The sequence below is a fragment of the Hyla sarda genome, chromosome 6 (assembly GCF_029499605.1).
Source record: "Hyla sarda isolate aHylSar1 chromosome 6, aHylSar1.hap1, whole genome shotgun sequence".
Lineage (NCBI taxonomy): Eukaryota > Metazoa > Chordata > Amphibia > Anura > Hylidae > Hyla > Hyla sarda.
The window spans coordinates 292,349,000-292,372,141 of record NC_079194.1 but is presented as its reverse complement, the minus strand read 5'-3'; the positions used below and the strand labels follow the sequence as shown (position 1 = coordinate 292,372,141).

Genomic DNA, 23,142 nt, shown 5'->3' with positions numbered 1-23,142 from the left:
CTTTGGATAAGGGATAATATGTCTAGGGGCGGAGTACCCTTTTAAAGGAGATGTCTCATACTTAAGATGTCTCTTACTTAAGATTACAGAAAAACGTATCCCCTATCCGCAGGACAAGTTTTAGATCGCGGGAGGGTCCGACCACTAGGGCTTCCTGCGATCTCCTGTAGGGAGCCCCTGCTCTCCCAGGGAGCGGCACGTCACGCCTCATCCATATATCTCTACGGGAGAGCCGTTCGGCTATCTTTGGACTCTCCCATAGAGATATATGGAGGGGGCATAACACTATTTGCATTAACTTTACAAGCAGCAGATTGACACCCAGATAAAGTCATTTTATTGTAAGTCCTATATATATATATATATATATATATATATATATATATATATATATATATACACACACACACACATATATACCAATAACCTTTCTCATCACTGGTTCAGTCGGAGGTGAGCTTCTCATGTTGCCCACACTGAACCTTCATGTGACATTCTATTTGGAAATATATAAAACACATTTTAAAGTATTTTTCACAGTAGAGAAACCTCATGATTCTGAAGATCCTATTATATACGGATGAAATCTATAAAGAAGCAAACAGACTGAATGCCGGTTTAGGGTCATGCCGAAAAAATTTACCCATTAAAATTTGTCAAAATATTCAGTTCATTAAGTGCTACAGATTCTTTTCGGTTACAATTCCATTTATTTGGTCCCACTGATAAAGTCGAGGGCCCGGAACCTATGCAGGACCATTGTACTACCAATTTATGTGGGAGCAGCAAGTGGTAGACAGGCGGAGATGGATTATCCTTGACTGGTTTCCCAATGGGGTCCATGCAGCATATATGCTGGCACCAATACAGTCCAGCACTTACACCCTCACAGTACTGAGGATTCCCAATATAGACAGTTCTGACGTAGACTTTGTGCTCTTGTGACAGGGACTTGATATAAACAACAACCTTAAAGGTAACCCCCCCCCAAAGGGGTATGCACTATACTAATTAGCCTGATTCCCTTGATAAAGTCAGCGAGGTCTGACGAAATGTCGGGGTGCGGATGGCTAGAAAGTATGTCAGGAGTATGCCCTGCTGTGCTATGCTGTGAGCACAGTGCTGGCTCCTGCCTGTCTGATTGGCAGGCAGGGAGCAGTGCTGAGCTTGTCTGTGTCCCGGCTGCAGTCTGAGATTTAGGACTCCAGCATGAGTCTGAAATCTATATTAGCCTGGTTCCCTTGATAAAGTCAGCGAGGTCTGACGAAACGTCGGGGTGCCGATGGCTAGAAAGTGATTTTTTTAACCAGCAGCCGTGAATGCCAGAAAATATATGTCAATAGGCATCCACAGCTAAAAGGTATATACACATTCCAAGTGATAATAAGGATGCACTGACATCTCCGAGCACAGGCTGTGTTTTTTAAAGCACTTGTCACACTCATTATCAGACGTTTTAACTCAAAGCATTTACTTTTAGGGGGGATTTCTAGTTTAGGGCATACGCCTTCAGGGAGGGGTTACCCCAAAAGTTGTTGTTTATAGGGACTTGGACAGGACACCAGATCCTCACTGCTTTCCCACACATTTGCTGTACACTTGGAAAACCTCCGGGTTCTGCTGAGCAAAGTTTTCTACGGTGTTCCTCTGCAGCCAGTCCGATGAACGCATCTGGTTCTGGAGCTGAAGGATGAGATCGCTCAGGTTGGAGCTTGAAGGTTCGTGGTGACTGGAGATGTAGATGACCTCGTCCGTACTGTCTGCTTTACCATCTTCTTCTATGGGGTTTTGCAATTCTACGTGCAGCAGCTCCTTCTCCCTCCCCTCCAGCACCTTGCGGATCCGCTGCATCCCTGAGAAGAGGAAATGATGGTTGTGGAGGGTTAGATGGAAGAAAGATCACGGGCCCCCAAAGAACAGGTACTTCTAACTTTACTAAAAGTTAAAGGGGTACTCCACCCCTAGACGTTTTATCCCCTGTCCAAAGGATAGGGGATAAGATGTCTGATCACAGGGGGTCCTGCAGCTGGGGACCCCCGCGATCTCCCTGCTGCACCCGGCGTTCGTCTAGAGCAGTGGTCTCCAACCTGCGGACCTCCAGATGTTGCAAAACTACAACTCCCAGCATGCCCGGACAGCCGTTGGCTGTCCGGGCATGCTGGGAGTTGTAGTTTTGCAACATCTGGAGGTCCGCAGGTTGAAGACCACTGGTCTAGAGTGTGGGGTGCAGCCCCAGAAGCTCGTGAAGTCAAGGCCGCACCCCCTCAATGCAAGTCTATAGTAAATGAAAAGTTAGAGCAACGGCAAAAGTTTGGTCAACACAATTGAGGCGGCCATATTTTAAAAACTAACAGGAAGAGAAGACGTATTGGTTGTCACCGCTGAATTAAAGGGGTGCTCCGGGGGAAAACTTTTTTTGTTTAAATCAACTGGTGCCAGAAAGTTAAACAGATTTGTAAATTACTTCTATTAATTTTTTTTTTATCCTTCCAGTACTTTTAAGGGGCTGTATACTACAGATGAAATGCTTATCGTTTTGGATTTCTCTGATGTCATGACCACAGTGCTCTCTGCTGACCTCTGCTGTCCAATTTAGGAATTGTCCAGAGCAGCATATGTTTGCTATGGGGATTTTCTCCTGCTCTGGACAGTTCCTAAAATGGACAGCAGAGAGCACTGTGGTCATGACATCAGAGAAATCCAAAAAGATAAGCATTTTCTCTGTAGTATACAGCCCCTAAAAAGTACTGGAAGGTTTAAGATTTTTTAATAGTAATTTACAAATCTGTTTAACTTTCTGGCACCAGTTGATTTAAAAAAAAAAAAAGGTTTTCCATGGGAGTACCCCTTTAAACAGATTTGTAAATCACTTCTATTAAAAAATCTTAATCCTTCCAGTACCTATTAGCTGCTGAATACTACAGAGGAAATTATTTTCTTTTTGGAACACAGAGCTCTCTGCTGACATCATGACCACAGTGCTCTCTGCTGACATCTCTGTCCATTTTAGGAACGGTCCAGAGCAGCATATGTTTGCTATGAGGGTTTTTCTCCTACTCTGGAGAGTTCTTAAAATGGACAGAGGTGTCTTCAGAGAGCACTGTGTTCCAAAAAGAAAAGAATTTCCTCTGTAGTATTCAGCAGCTAATAAGTACTGGAAGGATTAAGATTTTTTAATAGAAGTCATTTACAAATCTCTTTAACTTTCTGGCACCAGTTGATTTAAAAAAAAAAAAAATATATATATATATATATAAAAGTTTTCCACCAGAGTACCCCTTTAACTCCTTAAAAAGTGAAAGATGTTTCTGCCCCGGAAATCCCGATTCTGGCATCTGCAGAAAGAATAGTCGTGTTAATTCTTTTTGCAGATTCCGCTCAGAACTGCATTGCCGTCAACGAGTGCATTTTGGTGCGGTCCCAGCGCCCGCCGGGTCTTTCAAATGTGCAGAATGTCTGGGCGGATATTCAGCCCATTTTTACTAGGTGTGAACATGGCCTGAGCGTATGAAAAGTGGCAATATGTGAAGGAAACTGTTTTAAAGGGGTACTCTGCCCCTAGACATCTTATCCCCTTTCCAATGGATAGGGGATAAGATGTTTGATTGCGTGGGTCCCAGTTTGGTATGTTGGGTGCATGCGGCGGGGGTCGTGATGTCACAGCCACTCGCCCTCAATGCAAGTCTATGGGAGGGGGCTGAGGCAGCGGAGCACCCCTTTAACTTTTAAACTACTAATATATGGCCAAGTTATTTGATCATGGCAGTCACTGCTGACTTTGTATGTTGCGTCACCATGGTTAAAGGGGTTATCCAGGAAAAAACTTTTCATATATATCTAGAGATGAGCGAACTTACAGTAAATTCGATTCGTCACAAACTTCTCGGCTCGGCGGTTGCTGACTTTTCCTGCATAAATTAGTTCAGCTTTCCAGTGCTCCGGTGGGCTGGAAAAGGTGGATACAGTCCTAGGAAAGAGTCTCCTAGGACTGTTTCCACCTTTTCCAGCCCACGGGAGCACCTGAAAGCTGAACTAATTTATGCAGGAAAAGTCATCAACTGCCGAGCCGAGAAGTTTGTGACGAATCGTATTTACTGTAAGTTCGCTCATCTCTATATATATCAACTGGCTCCAGAAAGTTAAACAGATTTGTAAATTACATCTATAAAAAAAATCTTAATCCTTTCAGTACTTATGAGCTGCTGAAGTTCAGTTGTTCTTTTATGTCTAAGTGCTCTCTGATGACACCTGTCTCGGGAACCGCCCAGTTTAGATGCAAATCCCCATAGCAAACCTCTTCTACTCGGCGCAGTTCCCGAGACAAGCAGAGATGTCAGCAGAGAGCACTGTTGTCAGACAGAAAAGAACAACTCAACTTCAGCAGCTGATAATTATTGAAAGGATTAAGATTTTTTAATAGAAGTAATTTACAAATATGGAACCAGTTGATATATATATATATATATATATATATATATATATGTTTTTTCCTGGATAACGCCTTTAACAGTGGTCACATTGGTCACCAAGATCACAGGATGCGACTCAGTATAAGGCTGATGTCAGTAAGTTACAGTTTTATATAACACCCAAGCACTTACCTAGCTGGAGCCGGTGAGTCTTGTCTGAGAATATAATTCGGAACCATCCAGGCTCGGAGCACTCGAAGGCTTTCCCGCAAGACAGAAGAACCTTATTGTCCAGGAAATCTCTCCATAGGGTGACTTCTTCCTCAAAGGTCGGAGACCTCAGGTACTGAAATGTAAAGAAAAGTTTTTATATTGCTTATGTCAGTGTTTCCCTATCAGGATGCCTCCAGCTGTTGCAAAACTACAACTCCCAGCATGCCCAGACAGCCTTCGGCTGTCTGGGCATGCTGGGAGTTGTAGTTTTGCAACAGCTGGAGGCACCCTGGTTGGGAAACACTTGCATATACTGTATAGTGCAGGACACAAAATAATGCAGAGGTTTTTCCGGTTGGAAAACTTTATTTTTTTTTTTAATCAACTGGTGTCAGAAAGTTAAACACATTTCTAAATTACTTATATAAAAAAAAATCTTAATCCTTCCAGTACTTATTAGCTGCTGAATACTACAGGAAATTATTTTCTTTTTGGAACACAGAGCTTTCTGCTGACATCATGACCACAGTGCTCTCTGCTGACATCTCTGTCCATTTTATAAACTGTCCAGAGTGGGAGAAAATCCCCATAGAAAACATATGCTGCTCTGGACAGTTCCTAAAATGGACAGAGATGTCAGCAGAGAGCACTGTGGTCCTGATGTCAGCAGAGAGCTCTGTGTTCCAAAAAGAAAAGAATTTCCTCTGTAGTATTCAGCAGCTAATAAGTACTGAAAGGATTAAGACTTTTTTTTAATAGAAGTAATTTACAAATCTGTTTAACTTTCTGGCACCAGTTGATTACAAATAATTAAAAAAAAAATAAAAGTTCACGCTCCCCTCCCATAGACTTGCATTGAGGGGCAGGGTGTGACATCACACGCGGGCGGAGTCGTGACGTCACAATCTTCCGTCCTTGTGGTCGAGATGGACTCAGCCTGAGGACCTCCAGCGGTTTTGGAAGCTGCTAAAGGTGGGTGCTGCATATGGTAGATCCCGGGGGTCCCCAGACGATCTGACATCTTATCCCCTATCCTTTGGATAGGAGATAAGATGTCTAGGGGCGGAGTACCCCTTTAAAGAGTACCTATCATGATCTAAACTCTCAATAATCCCTGTGTTTCTTTTCATTCAAAACCCCCTCTTTCTACCTGATTTATTGTCTTCTTGGCTGCTCATTCAGCTGTCCTAGTGTGAGGGAGGAAGGGGGCGTGGCCCAGCATAGAGGCTGTGAACACAGCAGCCTGCAGCTCTGAATATTCTCCTCTCTGTTTACAACTGCATGTGCAGAGAGAAGAAAGATCGGAGCTCAGATAGTAAAATGAATGAGGGCATGCAGTAAGGCAGAGTCAGGAGTATGCTCTACTGTGCTATGAGTTCAGTGCTGGCTCCTGCCTGTCTGATTGACAGGCAGGGAGCAGTGCTGAGCTTGTCTGTGTCCCGGCTGCAGTCTGAGATTTAGGACTCCAGCACGAGTCTGACATCTATAAAAAAAGGCTTGCGGCCAGGACTGGTAGGGAGACCCCTAGTGGTCATTTTTACAAAGTGGAAAATTAAATAGAAAGAAGCATATTTTTTAATAACATGCAATTGGAAAGTTATTCTGCATACACTAATCTATAATATATCAACATTTTTTTTAATGAAAGGTCCCCTTTAAAATAAAGCTCCAAATAGTAGGTTATCGCCATCTAATAACAAATTAAGATATGCATTGTGCCTGTTTTAGCTGATGTGGCAGGCATTTTTTTTTTTAGCCATACTGATCCCAATTCCATCACTGAAATGATTTCCTAATGCACCCTAAGTTACCCATTGAAGCACCTAGTCATCTAATAAGGCTGCCAAGCTGAATGATTAGACTTATATGTGGGTTGAGTTCAGTTGTGTGTGGTTTCAATGTGTTTACTTATTCCAAGTGCGTTTTTTTTTTTTAAAGAGAAATATTGCCATTAAGAAGATTGACCTATATTCACAACTAGGGTGCTTTATGAAGATTTCTAGTCTTTTGAATTTTTACAGCATTTTTCCCACATTTTTACTGCTTTTCGGCAGTTAAAGTGACACATTTTTTTCCTATGATTTGCACAGTTGCAGTAAAGAAGTACAATTTTTGCTGTGATTTTGGGAAATATACAGATAGAGCTGGAGGGGAGGTGTATAATTCCTTTATATCTTGATCTCACAGAAAGAGCAGCAGTATACAGATAGAGCTGGAGGGAAGGTGTATAACTACAATATATCCTGATCCTATGGAGATAGCAGCAGCAGTATACAGATAGAGCTGGAAGGGAGGTGTATAACTACTATATATCCTGATCCCATAGAGATAGCAGCAGTATACAGATAGAGCTGGAGGTTATATAACTGGTGTATAACTACTTTTTATTCTGATCCATTAAAGAGAGCTGGAGGGAAGAGTATAAGTATTATATATCCTGATCCCATAGATATATCAGCAGTATACAGATAGACCTGGAGGGGAGGTGTATAACTACTTTTTATTCTGATCCGATAGAGATAGCAGCAGCAGTATACAGATAGAGCTGGAGGGAAGAGTATAAGTATTATATATCCTGATCCCATAGAGATAGCAGCAGTATACATAGATATATCTGGAGGGGTGGTGTATAGCTACTATATATCCTGATCCCATAGAGAAAGCAGCAGTATACAGATTGAGCTGGAGAGGAGGTGTATAGCTACTATATATTCCGATCCCATAGAGATAGCAGCAGCTGTATATAGAGAGAGGGGGAGGAGTATGAGTATTGTATATCCTGATCCCATGGTGATAACAGCAGCAGTATACAGACAGAGCTGGAGGAGAGGGGTCTGGGAGATGCCAGGAAAGATCCAATAGGTGATGATGTCATCCTGTAGTTTACTGGAATTTAGCGGACACAGGACTGGCCACTTCCTCTGACATATTAAACACTGATTTTCTGTGGGTCAGACTGTTAATCACATGACCCAGTTACAATAATAAAACTCATGGATGTAGCTGTGTTCTCCAGAAATCAGTATAATATCAACACATCCAATCTTCATATTGTAAAGTGATCACCTTGAGCTTCTCACCTTACGGAAGTCAATCCAGATGAAGAATCCTGCACCGCGGTTAAGAAAGGGAACGCCGATGGAGCGGAGCTCGTCTGCCACGTACGCCTGGGCCGCCCGCAAGCGGGAATGATTGACCCGTAAGTAGACCTGGTTAATCCAGTCTGGACGGGGAATGAGAAGAAAGTCTGGTGAGTATGAGAGACCGCACATAGTACATAATGGAGAACAAGGAGGGTTTGCTTATGGACACCTTTAGGGTATGTTCACACAGGCGGATTACCAGCAGAATTTCCGCAGCGTATTTGCTGCGGAAAATCCGCAGCAGATTTTGCTACCATTGAATTCAATGGGTCCGAAGGAAAATCTGCAAAACTGCCTCTATTGCAGATTTTCTGCTGACCCTTTGAAATCAATGGTAGCAAAATTTGCTGCGGATTTTCCGCAGCAAATACGCTGCGGAAATTCCACAGGTAATCCGCCCATGTGAACATACCCTTAAGGGGTACTTTGCCCTTAGGCATCGCAACCGGCGTTTGTTTAGAATGCTGGCTGTGGACGGTGGGGGTCGTGACATCACGGCCACGCCCCTCATGTCATAAGACCACGCCCCCACAATGCAAGTCTATGGGAGGGGGCGTGGCGGCCACCACGCCCCATCCCAAAGACTTGCATTGAGGGGGCGTGATGTGACATCACAAGGGGCGTGCCCATGCTGTCACGACCCCCGCAGCCCGCACCCAGCATTCGGAACACAATGTTCCGAATGCTGGGGCAGTGAAGTACCCCTTTAACCCCTTAGAAATGCAGCCATTTTTATTATGTTCCTCCTCGCCTTCATAACTTTTTTATTTTTTTTATTCTGTTTTTATGTATGAGGGATTATTTTTGTTTCTTTTTATGGTGCTGTTCTTTTTTTTACCACAATGTGTATTGAGAAACCAAATTAAAGGGGTTATCCAGGAAAAATCGTTTTTTTATATATCAACTGGCTCCAGAAAGTTAAACAGATTTGTAAATGACTTCTATTAAAAAATCTTAATCCTTTCAGTACTTATGAGCTTCTGAAGTTAAGGTTGTTCTTTTCTGTCTAAGTGCTCTCTGATGACACGTGTCTCGGGAAACGCCCAGTTTAGAAGAGGTTTGCTATGGGGATTTGCTTCAAAACTGGGCGTTTCCCGAGACACATGTCATCAGAGAGCACTTAGACAGAAAAGAACAACCTTAACTTCAGATGCTCATAAGTACTGAAAGGATTAAGATTTTTTAATAGAAGTAATTTACAAATCTGTTTAACTTTCTGGAGCCAGTTGATATATATATATATATATATATATATATATATATATATGAAAAAAAGTTTATTTTTCCTGTATAACCCCTTTGTATAACCCCTTTAAGTATATGTGGGGTGAAATAGGGGGGGGGGGGAAACCCACACATTTCAGCCATTTTGGGGAGTTTTATTTTTATAGGATTCACTCTGCAGAAAAGTTTATATTTTACTACTGTAAAAATTAAAAAATTTGATTTGCATGGCCACATTCTGACCTCTGCAAAAAACAAAAAAAATGTTTTTAAGTACCTTTTGTAGTTCCCCTATAGGACTTTACTATACGATTACTCGATTGCTCATACAGTACACTGCAATACAATACATAAGTATTGCAGTGAACTGTCAGACAGCAGATGTTTTAGTACAGATTCCGATTTGACCCAGGAACTTCCCTGCATGTGGCTTCTAAATGCCTAGACGTAGCTGTTCGTGTGGACATCGGCATTTAAGGGGTTAAACTTCAGCGAAAAACTTCAAATTCCAACGTACTTCCACTGTATGTGTACAATGGAATCCTCTTTATTATTTTTAAATATTATTTATACTTTTAACCCCAAAAGGACTTGAATATGCAATCACTTGTTCAGTACACTGCAATACTAATGTATTGCAGTGTACTGTTATTTCAGCAGTATCCTATTACATATTGCCTTTATGGGGTTATGTGGCTGGGATCTGAGTCATCTCTAATCCCAGCGTACATGGTGGCTGTCATTACAGGGTAGTCTACTTTAGACATCTTCTGCTGTGTAACCAGTACAGGGGCACAGGTCACATTGAGGGTCCTACAATCAGTGGGTGTCTCTCTTATCTCTCTGTATTTTCTGCTCAGTCTCAGTCAGATTCACATACTGGGAAGGGGCGTTCCCCAGCAGGCTGTGACATCATCTGAAGCCAAACAGGGGAGAACTTCCTCCCTCACTCTGCTACACACAGCCCAGAGCAGTTCAGTGTGAGATGATCTATGATTAGCTAAGGCTGCACACACACCCATCAGCACTCCAGACTGCATTTCCTGATTTTGGACTTCTGCCAGGCCAGCAGAGTCCAAAGTCTTTGCAAGAGATGGGGGGAAATGTGCTCTGGACAAGTAGAGAGACCCCTAGTGGCAGCTTTTTTAAACACAAATAAAGCATAGAAAACAAAAAAAAAAATTCAATCAAAGTACATAGAAAGATTTTTTTATTTACCTTAAAGGAGTGTAAAAGCAAAAATGAGTTTTAATGAGAGTGCCCATTGAATGTCCCCACCCCCATATGCCTTATGATCTTACCTCGATCACGTATTAGCTGAGCTATCTTGTATTGTATAGGGCCACAGACCCCATGGAAGTAGCAGAGGGAGGCCACGCCATTGCAGACATCCTGATTCTGGGAGTACAGCGTGCCAAAACGGATCCCTGAGACAGCAAAGTCCTGCAGGGGGAAAAGAGATGCAAGTAAAAATGGATAAGTCCTGGAGTCAAAATGTAAGCTGTAATACACGTGGGAAAGCTGAGTGGCAACCAAAATCCCTTACCCTTTGGATAGGGGATAAGATGTCTAGGGGCAGAGAACCCCTTTAACCCCTTCTGCGGGGGGGCCAGATGGGGGGGGGGGGGGGAATTACATCTATAAATCCTCCTTACTCACCTTACTAATTCCCCACATAACATGAGTCCTCTGAGGATCAGGAAGCCTAAAAAAAATTAAGAAAAATAGGGTAAAAAGGAATTTAGGAATAGGATTCATTTTAGGATATGTTCACAAGCTCCCAATTTTCTGCAGACCAGTTGCATAAAATGTGTGTGGACAGTGGTCTGGTAAGATCCAATAAGGATAGGGCTAGCCAAGGCCATAATGACCACGTGCCAGGAGAATTTAAAGTATATTGTTTTCTTCTGTGACAGGTAAATGTGTGATCCTCATACAACCCTTTACCACAATATAAAACCAAGATATAACCTTACTTGTCCAGGCTCAGCACACTATGGAAGGATAAAGACTCCTCAAACACTGACAGCATATAGATCTCATCCACAATAACGTGCAGAGAGTTCCTATAAAAAAAAAGGAATCCAATGAAAGAATAATGAGTACAGCTCTGGAGTATAATACAGGATATAACTCAGGATCAGTACAGGATAAGTAATATAATGTATGTACACAGTGACCTCACCAGCAGAATAGTGAGTACAGCTCTGGAGTATAATACAGGATATAACTCAGGATCAGTACAGGATAAGTAATGTAATGTATGTACACAGTGACCCCACCAGCAGAATAGTGAGTACAGCTCTGGGGTATAATACAGGATATAACTCAGGATCAGTACAGGATATGTAAGGTAATGTATGTACACAGTGACTTTCTTGAATTGCGTTTAAATTTAGAATTCTCCACAGAGCATAAATTTACACGGCAGCTCTATTTAGTAGGAGCTTTGTCTGCAGCGTATCTGCACCTAAACAGTAATTGTGTCCTCGTTATTAGTTTCAGAATTTTTTTTCTTCATTATGTAGAGTTTTAATCTCACAATAATACCACTTTTTGCACCCAATTATAACACATCAATTATACCAATGTCCTTATTCTTCATTTAACATCTGTGACCCCCCTGTGCAAATCACCTCAAATGTACATGGTGCACTCTACCTTATGGGCCTTGTTGTGCGCCCGCAGAGCACTTTGCGCCCACATATGTGGTATCTCCGTACTCTGGCTAAATTGTGTCCCAAAATATGGGGATCTTTTTTCCCGTTTACCTCTTGTGAAAATGTAAAGTATGCGGCAACACCAGCATGTCAGTGTAAATAATTTTATTTTTATACACTAACATACTGGTGTAGACTCCAACTGTTCCTTTTCATAATGGGTAAAAGGAGAAAAAGCCCCCCAAAATCTGTAAGGCAATTTCTCCCGAGTACGGCGATACCCCATATGTGACCCTAAAATGTTGCCTTGAAATACGACAGGGCTCCAAAGTGAGAGCGCCATGCGCATATGAGGCCTGAATTAGGGTTTTGCATAGGGGTGGACATAGGGGTATTCTATGCCAGTGTTTCCCAAACAGGGTGCCTCCAGCTGTTGCAAAACTCCCAACATGCCTGGACAGTCAATGGCTGTCCGGCAATACTGGGAGTTGTTGTTTTGCAACAGCTGGAGGCTCCATTTTGGAAACAGTGCAGTACCAGACATTGTTCATATTTATTGGGGAGGGGGGCTGTGTAGCGGTATGTGTATATATAGTGTAGTGTAGTGTTTTTAGGGTGCAGTCACACGGGCGGGGGTTCACAGCGAGTTTGCTGCATCTCAATCTTGCAGCACTCCCTGTAAACCTCCGCCCATGTGAGTGTACCCTGTCCATTCACATTGGCGGGGAGGGGGGGGGGGGAAACATCCAGCTGTTGCAAAACTACAACTCCGAGCATGCCCTTTGGCTGTCCGTGCATGCTGGGAGTTGTAGTTTTGCAACAGCTGGAGGCACACTGGTTGCGAAACACGGAAACAGACTCAGTGTTTCGCAACCAGTGTGCCTTCAGCTGTTGCAAAAGCTTCAAATCTCAGCATGCAGTGACAGCAGAAGGACATGCTGGAACTTGTAGTTATGCAACAGCTGGAGGCATACTGCTACAACTCCCAGCATGCCCTTTGGCAGTCCGTGCATGCTGAGGGTTGTAGTTATGCAACAGCTGAAGGCACACTGGTTGCAAAACACTTGAAAGTTTTTTACTTAACTTAGTGTTTCCAAACCAGTGTGCCTCCAGCTGTTGCACAACTTCAATTCCCAGCATGCATGGTCTGTCAGTGCATGCTGGGCGTTATAGTTTGGAGGCACAGCTGGAGGCACACGGGTTGGGAAAAAGAGTTAGGAAACGAACAATGTTTCCCAACTAGTGTGCCTCCAGCTGTTGCAAAACTATATTTGTATTTCGGCAATTTCTGAAGGGTCAGATGTTGACGAAATACAACTCCCAGCATGCTTGGGCAGTCTGGGCATGCTGGGAGTTGTAGTTTTGCAACAGCTGGAGGTCCACAGTTTGTAGACCACTGTATAATGGTCTCCAATTTGTGGTCTTCCAGATGTTACAGAACTACAACTCCCAGCATGCCTCGACAGAGTGGGCATGCTGAGATTTGTAATTTTGGAACATCTGGAAGAGCACAGATTGGAGACCATTATACAGTGGTCTCCAAACTGTGGCCCTCCAGATGTTGCAAAACTACAACTCCCAGCATGCCCAGAAAGCCAAAGGCTGTCTGGGCATGCTGGGAGTTGCAGTTTTGAAACTCCCAGAGGTAGCAGTGAGATCGCTTTACGGCGATCTCACTGCTGCCAATGAAGATGCCGCCCTGCTGCCGGAAACTCACCGCCGGGACGCACCACCTCCGGGACCGCCTGGAGGACGCCGCTCGCACCGGGACCGCTCGGGACACCGAATGGCCGGGTAAGTGACGCCGGGGGACGGGTAAGGGACACTTAGCAGAGCGGTGTGTGTCCCGATCCCCGTGATCCGGACTCACACACCGCGCTGCTATCAGCTAGTCAGATTTGACTGATGGCAGCGATCGCTGGGGGGGGGGGATGAAACCCCCCGTTGTCACATGGTAAGATGGCTGGATATCAGTGATAGCCACCATCTTACCGGGCGCTGGGGATAAGTATAATGGAAAGCAGTAAATTGTAAAAAAAAAAGGAGAATGATCTACAGTGTTAAGTGGATTACAAAGCTATTTAATGTGACGGATCTTGTTCAATGATAAGTTATCAAACATTTCCTATGTAAATGTATTAAATTGTTGGATCATAAAATAACAAAACCAATATACAAGTGATCTAATGAATAACTGAACTATAAACAAATATTCTATATGCAAATTATTTTAAAAGTGCTTTGGAATAACCAAGGAGTAAAAAGCAATATAAAGCAAACAAAAGGAGGAATGGAGATAGGAAAGTGAAAACATTCTGGTGGTTCCTTAGCAGTAGTTTCCTTCAGAAATAGAAAGGATTTCGCTACGTGCAGTTATAGTTGGCTTATATTTACGGGGAAAAAGATTTTTGGTGCAAAGGAAAAGTATGCAGGTAATAAATCCATGTGTACTATATATGCAGCTCCAAGGTACCCTGATTCAGCCACATCTGGAGGACATGCTCTACCAAAACGTGTGCAAAAAAATACACAAAAAACAGGGGTCAAATCTTTGATACATGTCCCCCAGTGACCTCACCAGCAGAATAGTGAGTACAGCTCTGGAGTATAATACAGGATATAACTCAGGATCAGTACAGGATAAGTAATGTATGTACACAGTGACCTCACCAGCAGAATAGTGAGTACAGCTCTGGAGTATAATACAGGATATAACTCAGGATCAGTACAGGATAAGTAATGCAATGTATGTACACAGTGATCTCACCAGCAGAATAGTGAGTACAGCTCTGGAGTATAATACAGGATATAACTCAGGATCAGTACAGGATAAGTAATGTAATGTATGTACACAGTGACCTCACCAGCAGAATAGTGAGTTCAGCTCTGGTGTATAATACAGGATATAACTCAGGATCAGTACAGGATAAGTAATGTATTGTATGTACACAGTGACCTCACCAGCAGAATAATGAGTACAGCTCTGGAGTATAATACAGGATATAACTCAGGATCAGTACAGGATAAGTGATAATGTATGACGACAGTGATAGAAACAAAAAGTTTCACTTTACCTTTTAGCAAACTCTAAAAACTCCATCATTTCAGCAGCCGAGTATATGTCACCCAGGGGATTATGTGGATTTATCAGGATTAAGGCCTTTACATTAGTGCCCTAGAAAAAGCAGTAAAAAAGATGTAGGTTCGGTAGAAACATTAAAGTCTTATGTACGTCTCATAAAGTGTTTTCTAATCTTCATGTAATGATAATCTTTATTTGTGGTCGTGGCGATAATGAATAGGTGTACTTACCTGAACATCACGTCAGACTGGGACCCTCCGGACCTTACACCGGAAACCTGGAAAATACAGCATCCTACCTAACAGAACAACTTGCACATACACTGAACTTAACAACAGCGGTTGAACTGTGCCCAAAACCGCGAACAAGGGCAAAATTGAAAGACCAGTAGAGTAGAGAAGCAAATCTTATAGTAAAATTACAGAGCCACATATTTAAAGGGGTACTCCACTGCTCAGCGTTTGGAACAAACTGTTCCGAACGCTGGAGCCGGGAGCTCGTGACATCATAGCCCCGGCCCTCATGACATCACACCCCGCCCCCTCAATGCAAGTCTATAGGAGACTTGCATTGAGCGGGTGGGGTGTGACACAGTGCATCCCCCTGCATACGTGGCAGGTAAAATGGGTATACAGCCGCCTATGAGTAACAATGTTATTGTTCTGAAGACGTGTCAGCAACAACAACTACGCAGCGCATCACCCCTGCAGACGTGGCAGGCATAATGGGTATACAGCCGCCTATGAGTAACAATGTTATTGTTCTGAAGACGTGTCAGCAACAACAACTACGCAGCGCATCACCCCTGCAGACGTGGCAGGCATAATGGGTATACAGCCGCCTATGCGCAAGGCGCAACAGTGACACACCACCCAATTGTCGTGAGGATGTACCTGTGGAAATATGTCAGCAATAGGGACTAGAATAGTACATATCCCGCATCCTATAGGAATAGAAGGTTGAATCGGAGGCTGAGTGTACACATTCGGACAACCAGGATGCTAATATATAAGTGTAATATTAAACTAGTAACATATAGGTGACGCAATTGTCGAAGTGACGTGTGCTCGATAAGTCGGCTATAGTAGCCTGAGCATAAGACATAACGCCCTGTGCCATGAGCCGGTATGAATCTACAATGTATATGCATGCATATATGCTATGAACGGGTACATGACAGGCCCTGCTATGAAGGTATGCCAAAAAAAAAGATACTTGGAACCGATACATGACATACCTACTATAAATTCTATGAGGGTATACCACACATGAAACGCTGGGAACGTATACCTAACCTAAAATTGAATTGTATCCATGATCAATGCACACATGACATGACAAGCCAGGAACGAGACCTACATAATATGACCTTAAAGGGGTACTTCGATGCTTAGTGTTTGAAACAAACTGTTTCGAACGCTGGATTTCATAGCCCCGCCCCTCATGACGTCACACCCCACCCCCTCAATGCAAGTCTATGGGAGGGGCATGGCATAATGAGGGGACGGGGCTATGACATCATGAGCTCCCGGCGCCAGCTCCAGCGTTGGAAACAGTTTGTTCCAAACTCTACAGAGCATCGCACCACAACATATATAGTAATTGTTGTATTGAAACGACCCTCTGCAGAGCATTGTACTATACTGTAGTTTAAGCGACATCAGACAAGCTGACAGGACCGCCTAACGAGCAGCCGAGCAGAGAACTGTGCAGCTGCCGCAAGCTGTCCCTGGGGCACGGACAATTGTAGCTGCGCGGGTGGCGAGCGGTGCGCATCGCGCCATGAGGCAGCTAGCGGCTATGCGAGATACCGAGGCCGCGCCACCCCCAGCACAAACCTGCCCTATTATTACCTTATAAGCAGAGGGTGACTGAGTATCCCACAATAAGACCGCCAGCGGAGCTGCCAGGGATGCCGCGCCTGCACCCCCCAAGCCAGACTCATGATCATCGAGGCCCCGGCACCGCGAGCGGCCGCTCTGAAGATTTTGGCGAGAGATTCAAAAGCCAGACTGCAACCGGAAGCAGAGACTCCCGCAAAAAACGCTGATACGAAACGCCTTGTCCTGAGGGTGAGCGGACGTATAAATAGGCCACGCCCCTCCCACAAATACAGTCTCTACAGGCTAATCACATACAGAGAAAATCAGACATTACATTGTATAAAGAGCCAACAATTCAAACAAGAAGTATAAATATATATACACACACATATAATCAATAATAATGCAGAGGTTCTTGTGTACGCCTTCTGCTTGCCTGTTTAAGCTGACGTGGCAGGCATGGGGTATTCAGCCATACTGATTCTCTTTCAGAACAGAAATGATGTTCTCATGCTGCCTACATTTCCCATGAATCCTCTGGTTTTGGACAAAGAGAGGAGGTGGAGTCTCATCACCGCAAGTCACCCAATGAGACTAACCTAATCACCTGGATAGACTCCAGCAACCATAAGCCTAAACTGCTGGGACTCATAAGTGGGTTAGTGTCAGTTCACACTACATGGAGTTTTAATGCATTTTCTGACTCAAAGAGAAATATTGCACTGGAGATGAATGTGATTTAACCTATAATCACAACTAAGGTGTTTCAAGAAGATCTGAAATCTTTGTGTGTTTGCACATTTAAAGGGGTACTCTGTTGCTAGACATCTTATCCCCTATCCAAAGGATAGGGGATAAGATATCTGATCGCTGGGGACCCACTGCTAGGGACCCCCGCGATCTTGGCTGCGGCACCCCAGACATCCAGTGCAGAGGGAACGTTGCTCCGTGACGGATGACTGGTGATGTGGGACGGAGGCTCGTGATGTCACGGACATTATGTTCAGAACGCTGGGTTTGGGCAGCTGTGGTCATGACGTCATGCCACACCCCTTCCCATAGACATGTATGGAAGGGGCATAGCGTGGCCATCCCCTCGATCAGACATCTTATCCCCTATTCTTTGGATAACGGGGTATTCCAGTAAAAAACATTTTTTTTTTCATATCAACTGGGGCTCCAGAAAGTTAAACAGATTTGTAAATTACTTCTATTAAAAAATCTTAATCCTTCCAGTACTTATCAGCTGCTGAAGTTTAGTTGTTCTTTTCTGTCTGACAACAGTGCTCTCTGCTGACACCTCTGTCCATGTCAGGAACTGTCCGAAGCATGATAGGTTTCTGACAGTTCCTGACATGGAAAGGAAATTCAAAAAGAACTTCCTCTGTAGTATACAGCAGCTGATAAGTACTGGAAGGATTAAGATTTTTTCATAGAAGTAATTTACAAATCTGTTTAACTTTCTGGCACCAGTTGAGTTAGAAAAAAAAAAAAAAAAGTTTTTCAGCGGAGTACCCCTTTAAGCACGGTGACTTTCTTTGAATCAAAGTGGTGATCACATGATCAAGTTAGGGTAATGAAACTCATAGATGCAGTTGCGCTGGAATTAAACCATTGGCGCTGTGTGACTAGTGATGGTGCATGATATTGGCAACCCCCTAATAAAAACAGTTTAATTTATAAAAATTAAAGGGGTACTCTCGTGGAAAACCATTTTTTTTTTTTATCATCAACTTGGGCCAGAAAGTTAAACTGATTTGTAAATTACTTCCATTAAAAAATCGTAATCCTTCCAGTACTTTTTAGGGGCTGTATACTACAGAGGAAATTCTTTTCTTTTTGGACTTCTCTCTGCTGACCTCTGCTGTCCATTTTCGGAACTGCCCAGAACAGCATATGGTTGTTATGGGGATTTTCTCCTGCTCTGGACAGTTCCTAAAATGGACAGCAGAGGTCAGCAGAGAGCACTGTGGTCGTGACAGAAGAGAAATCCAAAAAGAAAAGCATTTCCTATGTAGCATACAGCCCCTAAAAAGTACTGGAAGGATTAAGATTTTTTAATAGAAGTAATTTACAAATCTGTTTAACTTTCTGGCACCAGTTGATTTAAAAAAAAAAAAAGTTTTCCACGGGAGTACCCCTTTAACCCACATGGAAGCCTCACCTCCTCCTTGGCTGTCTGCAGGGTTGATTCCAGTTTGGACACAGTCAGCTGGAATGGACGAGTAGCTGGAGACGTGACCTGAGAAAGAGACCAAACAATTATGTGACTGGAGTTTAAGTTTTATGCATCAAATCTGAAGGTGGCAGCCTCCAGCTGTTGCAAAACTACAACTCACAGCATGCCCGGACAGCTGGTGGCTGTCCTGGCATGCTGGGAGTTGTAGTTTTGCAATATCTGTAGGCATGCTAGTTGGGAAAGACTGCATTACAAAACAGGGTCCAGTCTGATAGGCCATTCAGGAGTTTAGGAAAGCTGGGTAGTAGCTTTCAGCTGTCCAGGCATGCTGGGAGTTGTAGTTTTGCAACAGCTGGAGGCACCATGGTTGGGAAAACACTGCACTACAAAATCAGTGTCCAGTCTGAAAGGCCAGTCAGGAGTCTAGGAGAGCTGGGTAGTAGTCTTCAGCTGTCCAGGCATGCTGGGAGTTGTAGTTTTGCAATAGCTGGAGACATGCTAGTTGGGAAACACTGCACTACAAAATCAGGGTCCAGTCTGATAGGCCATTTAGGAGTCTAGGAGAGCTGGGTAGTAGCCTTCGGCTGCCCAGGCATGCTGGGAGTTGTAGTTTTGCAATACCTGGAGGCATGCTAGTTGGGAAACACTGCACTACAAAATCAAGGTCCAGTCTGATAGGCCATTCAGGAGTCTAGAAGAGCTGGGTAGTATCCTTCGGCTGTCCAGGCCTGCTGGGAGTTGTAGTTTTGCAATACCTGGAGGCATGCTAGTTGGGAAACACTGCACTACAAAATCAAGGTCCAGTCTGATAGGCCATTCAGGAGTCTAGAAGAGCTGGGTAGTATCCTTCGGCTGTCCAGGCCTGCTGGGAGTCGTAGTTTTGCAACAGGTGGAGGCACCCTGGTTGGGAAAACACTGCCATACACCATTGTTCCCCAACCTGTGGCCCTCCAACCTTTGCAGAACTACAACTCCCAGCATGCTGGAAGTTGTAGCTGTGCAACAAGTTGGGCAACACTACCATAAACTATACATCTATGCAACAAAACCCCATAACTAGGAACCTCAGGACTGTCCCACATGAGATCTAGTACAGGCATAGGCAACCTTCACCCCTGCAGATGTTTTGGACTACATCTCCCACTTTGGCTATAAAGGCATCATGGGAGATGTAGTCCAAAACATCTGCAGGGGCAAAGGTTGCCTATGCCTGTTCTAGTATATTGCACATAGCGGCTCCTTCATTCATTACCTCCTGTGTTTTGCAGGTCCCTGGGTGGTCCGTCCCCGCACCCCCCTTACCTTGCTCTCTAGGTGCACATACATCAATTTAATGCCGCTGTACAGAAAAATACTCTGCGTAATTCCTCCATAGAAGGGGGTGGCGATAAGAATCGCATCTGCAAAATAAAAATCTCATAAATATAAGGATAAATAAATAAATACAATAAACCTACAAGTCCACATCCTGCCCGCACAATGACCACAAAATGACCATTGTATAATCCTGCATCTTAGTAATACATCTCTTTGACTCTTTTTGCTATTTTCATTTATTTTCACTTAAAGGGGTACTCCGGTGGAATATTATTATTTTTTTTTAATCAACTGGTGCCAGAAAGTTAAACAGATTTGCAAATTACTTCTATTAAAACATCTTAATCCTTCCAGTACTTATTAGCTGCTGAATGCTACGGAGGAAATTCTTTTCTTTTTGGAACACAGAGCTCTCTGCTGACATCATGACCACAGTGCTCTCTGCTGACATCTCTGTCCATTTGAGGAACTGTCCAGAGCAGCATATTTTTTCTATGGGGATTTTCTCCTACTCTGGACAGTTCTTAAAATGCACAGAGGTGTCAGCAGAACACTGTGGCCGTGATGTCAGCAGAGAGCACTGTGTTCCAAAAAGAAAAAAATTTCCTCTGTAGTATTCAGCAGCTTATAAGAACTGGAAGGATTAAGATTTTTTTATAGAAGTAATTTACAAATCTGTTTAACTTTTTGGCACCAGTTGATTAAAAAAATAAAACGTTTTCCACTGGAGTACCCCTTTAATTGATACTTATAGAAGAAAATCTGTTTCTAAGGGTGCGTTCACATGGCCGTCTGTCCCCGTTTTTCTCTCCCCCGTTTAGGTTCCGTTGTTGCTCCTTGTAAACAGATTACAAACGGTTGTAAAATAATCCCAGTGATGACAATGGGACTTTTTTTTTTACAATCCTTTCACATCCGTTTGTACCCGTCTGTGCTCATTTTCGTTTTTTTTTATTTACGGGAGAAAAGACGGCGCATGCAGTATTTTTTCTCCCGTCAAAAAAATGGAAGAAAAAATGGATACAGTAAATTTAACATTGAAGTCTATGGAAAACGGATGAGCCTTTAATGTCATCCGTCTGCATCTGTTTTTTCAATCCGTTATTTGATCCGTTTTTACTTCTGAGCATGCTCAGAACAAAAAAGAATTTTTTTTTTGTTTGTTAACTGAACAATAACAGATCCAAACAGATAACAGTCCGTTTGCATCAGTTATTGTCCGTTTTTTTTTAAAGTCCGTTTTTATTTTTGACGAGAGAAGAACGGGACGGGTCTAAACGGCCGTGTGGTATCCGCCGGCAGGTATCACAGAGGTACCGAACTATGCAGTGCGCCCAGCAGCTGAGCTCGCATCATAGCTGGGACCTGCGGCTGATGCAGAACATCACCGATAGCGGTAATATCCGGCAATAACCCTATAGACGCCGTGATCAAAGTTGATTGCGGTGTCTAAAAGTCCTGAAGTTAACTGCCGGTTAGCTCAGGGATGCTGATCAGGATCATCGCGGTAAAATTGCGGTGTCCCGATCAGCAGTGGGGACAGCCGGAGGTCCCTTATGGTGCCGTCCAATCGTCGCTCCTTTACTGCAGCCATCCATGCAGGCATTAGTAAAGAAGCCCCAATAACACTGATCAATGCTATGCTATGGCATATCATTGTTCAGTGTATGCAGTCTACAGATTGCATGCAATAATGCCCTATGGGGACTAAAAAAAAGTGAAAAAAATAAAAATAAATAAATGTGAATTAACCCCTTCCATAATAAAAGTTTGAATTCCCTCCACCCCCATTTTAAATAAAATAAAATATTTTTTTTCCCATAAAAAAAAACAAATAAAAAAAACCCTGTCACATGACAGAAAAAAGTATCAGTAATTGGTATCGGCGAGTACTTAAAAAAAAAAGTATTGGTACTTGGTCTTAAAAAAAAAAAATGGTATTGGGACATCCCTATTTCCAGGCAGGACAAGGGGCCTTTATATAAAGCACATTGCTGTCATGTACAGTCACATGTGACGTCTGTTTCTAGGTAAAAGCTTAGTAGGGTGGTCCGGCAGCATATCCATAGTAACTAGTCTGTCTGACATTACTCAGGTTTAGACAGGATCTCTGAATTGAGAACAGATAGGAAAACATTGTGTATAGGTAGATAGTAAACCTACCTCCTGGATCGCACAGTACGGCAGCCAAGGCAGAGAACAAGGAGCCGCATCCATTCAAGATAATAACCTACGGGACAAAGTAGAGAGCCGCAACGTCAGCAGCCGCCACAAGCTGCGATCTCCTATAGAATTGGCAGGAAAACTTACATTTTCAGAATTTAAAGGTGCAGGTGCTTTACAGTAATAGGTCAGGAAACGCGCCACCTCCTCCCGTAAACTGAAATACACAGAGAAAATGATTAATAAACTGGAGCATTCAACACTGTCACTGCTCTTACAGTAGACTCTATAGTGTGACTGCTCTTACACTATAAACTCTATAGTGTGACTGCTCTTACAGTAGAAACTTTATAGTGTGACTGCTCTTACAGTAGAAACTCTATAGTGTGACTGCTCTTACATTAGAATCTCTATCGTGGGACTGCTCTTACAGTAGAAACACCACAGTGTGACTGCTCTTACAGTAGAGACTCCACAGTGTGACTGCTCTTACAGTAGAGACTCCACAGTGTGACTGCTCTTACAGTAGAGACTCCACAGTGTGACTGCTCTTACAGTAGAGACTCCACAGTGTGACTGCTCTTACAGCAGAGACTCCACAGTGTGACTGCTCTTACAGTAGAGGTTCCACAGTGTGACTGCTCTTACAGCAGAGACTCCACAGTGTGACTGCTCTTACAGCAGAGACTCCACAGTGTGACTGCTCTTACAGTAGAGACTCCACAGTGTGACTGCTCTTACAGTAGAGACTCCATAGTGTGACTGCTCTTATAATAGAGACTCCACAGTGTGACTACTATTACAGTACATGCTCCATAGTGTGACTGCTCTTACAGTAGAGATTCCATAGTGTGACTGATATTACAGTAGAGTTTGCACAACACCTATTAAAGTCAATGGAAAGTACGCAAACTCCATAACTCACCCAC

At 43.3% G+C, this 23,142-nt stretch overlaps 1 protein-coding gene across 4 annotated transcripts in view; it reads right to left on the bottom strand.

Annotated features, from left to right (window-relative positions):
- Positions 1-383: 383 nt before the first annotated feature.
- Positions 384-23,142, bottom strand: part of ACCS (1-aminocyclopropane-1-carboxylate synthase homolog (inactive)) — a 40,690-nt gene continuing 17,931 nt past the window's right edge. For all 4 annotated transcript variants that reach the window (XM_056527754.1, XM_056527756.1, XM_056527757.1 and 1 more), the window contains 11 exons: positions 22,361-22,430; positions 22,214-22,280; positions 20,036-20,133; positions 18,719-18,796; positions 14,724-14,824; positions 10,966-11,055; positions 10,649-10,694; positions 10,291-10,432; positions 7,703-7,845; positions 4,602-4,755; positions 384-1,853 (listed from right to left, as the gene is read on the bottom strand). In XM_056527754.1, the coding sequence (XP_056383729.1) occupies positions 1,570-1,853; positions 4,602-4,755; positions 7,703-7,845; positions 10,291-10,432; positions 10,649-10,694; positions 10,966-11,055; positions 14,724-14,824; positions 18,719-18,796; positions 20,036-20,133; positions 22,214-22,280; positions 22,361-22,430 (1,273 nt within the window). In that variant the 3' untranslated portion in view covers positions 384-1,569. The remainder of the gene's footprint in view (positions 1,854-4,601; positions 4,756-7,702; positions 7,846-10,290; positions 10,433-10,648; positions 10,695-10,965; positions 11,056-14,723; positions 14,825-18,718; positions 18,797-20,035; positions 20,134-22,213; positions 22,281-22,360; positions 22,431-23,142) is intronic.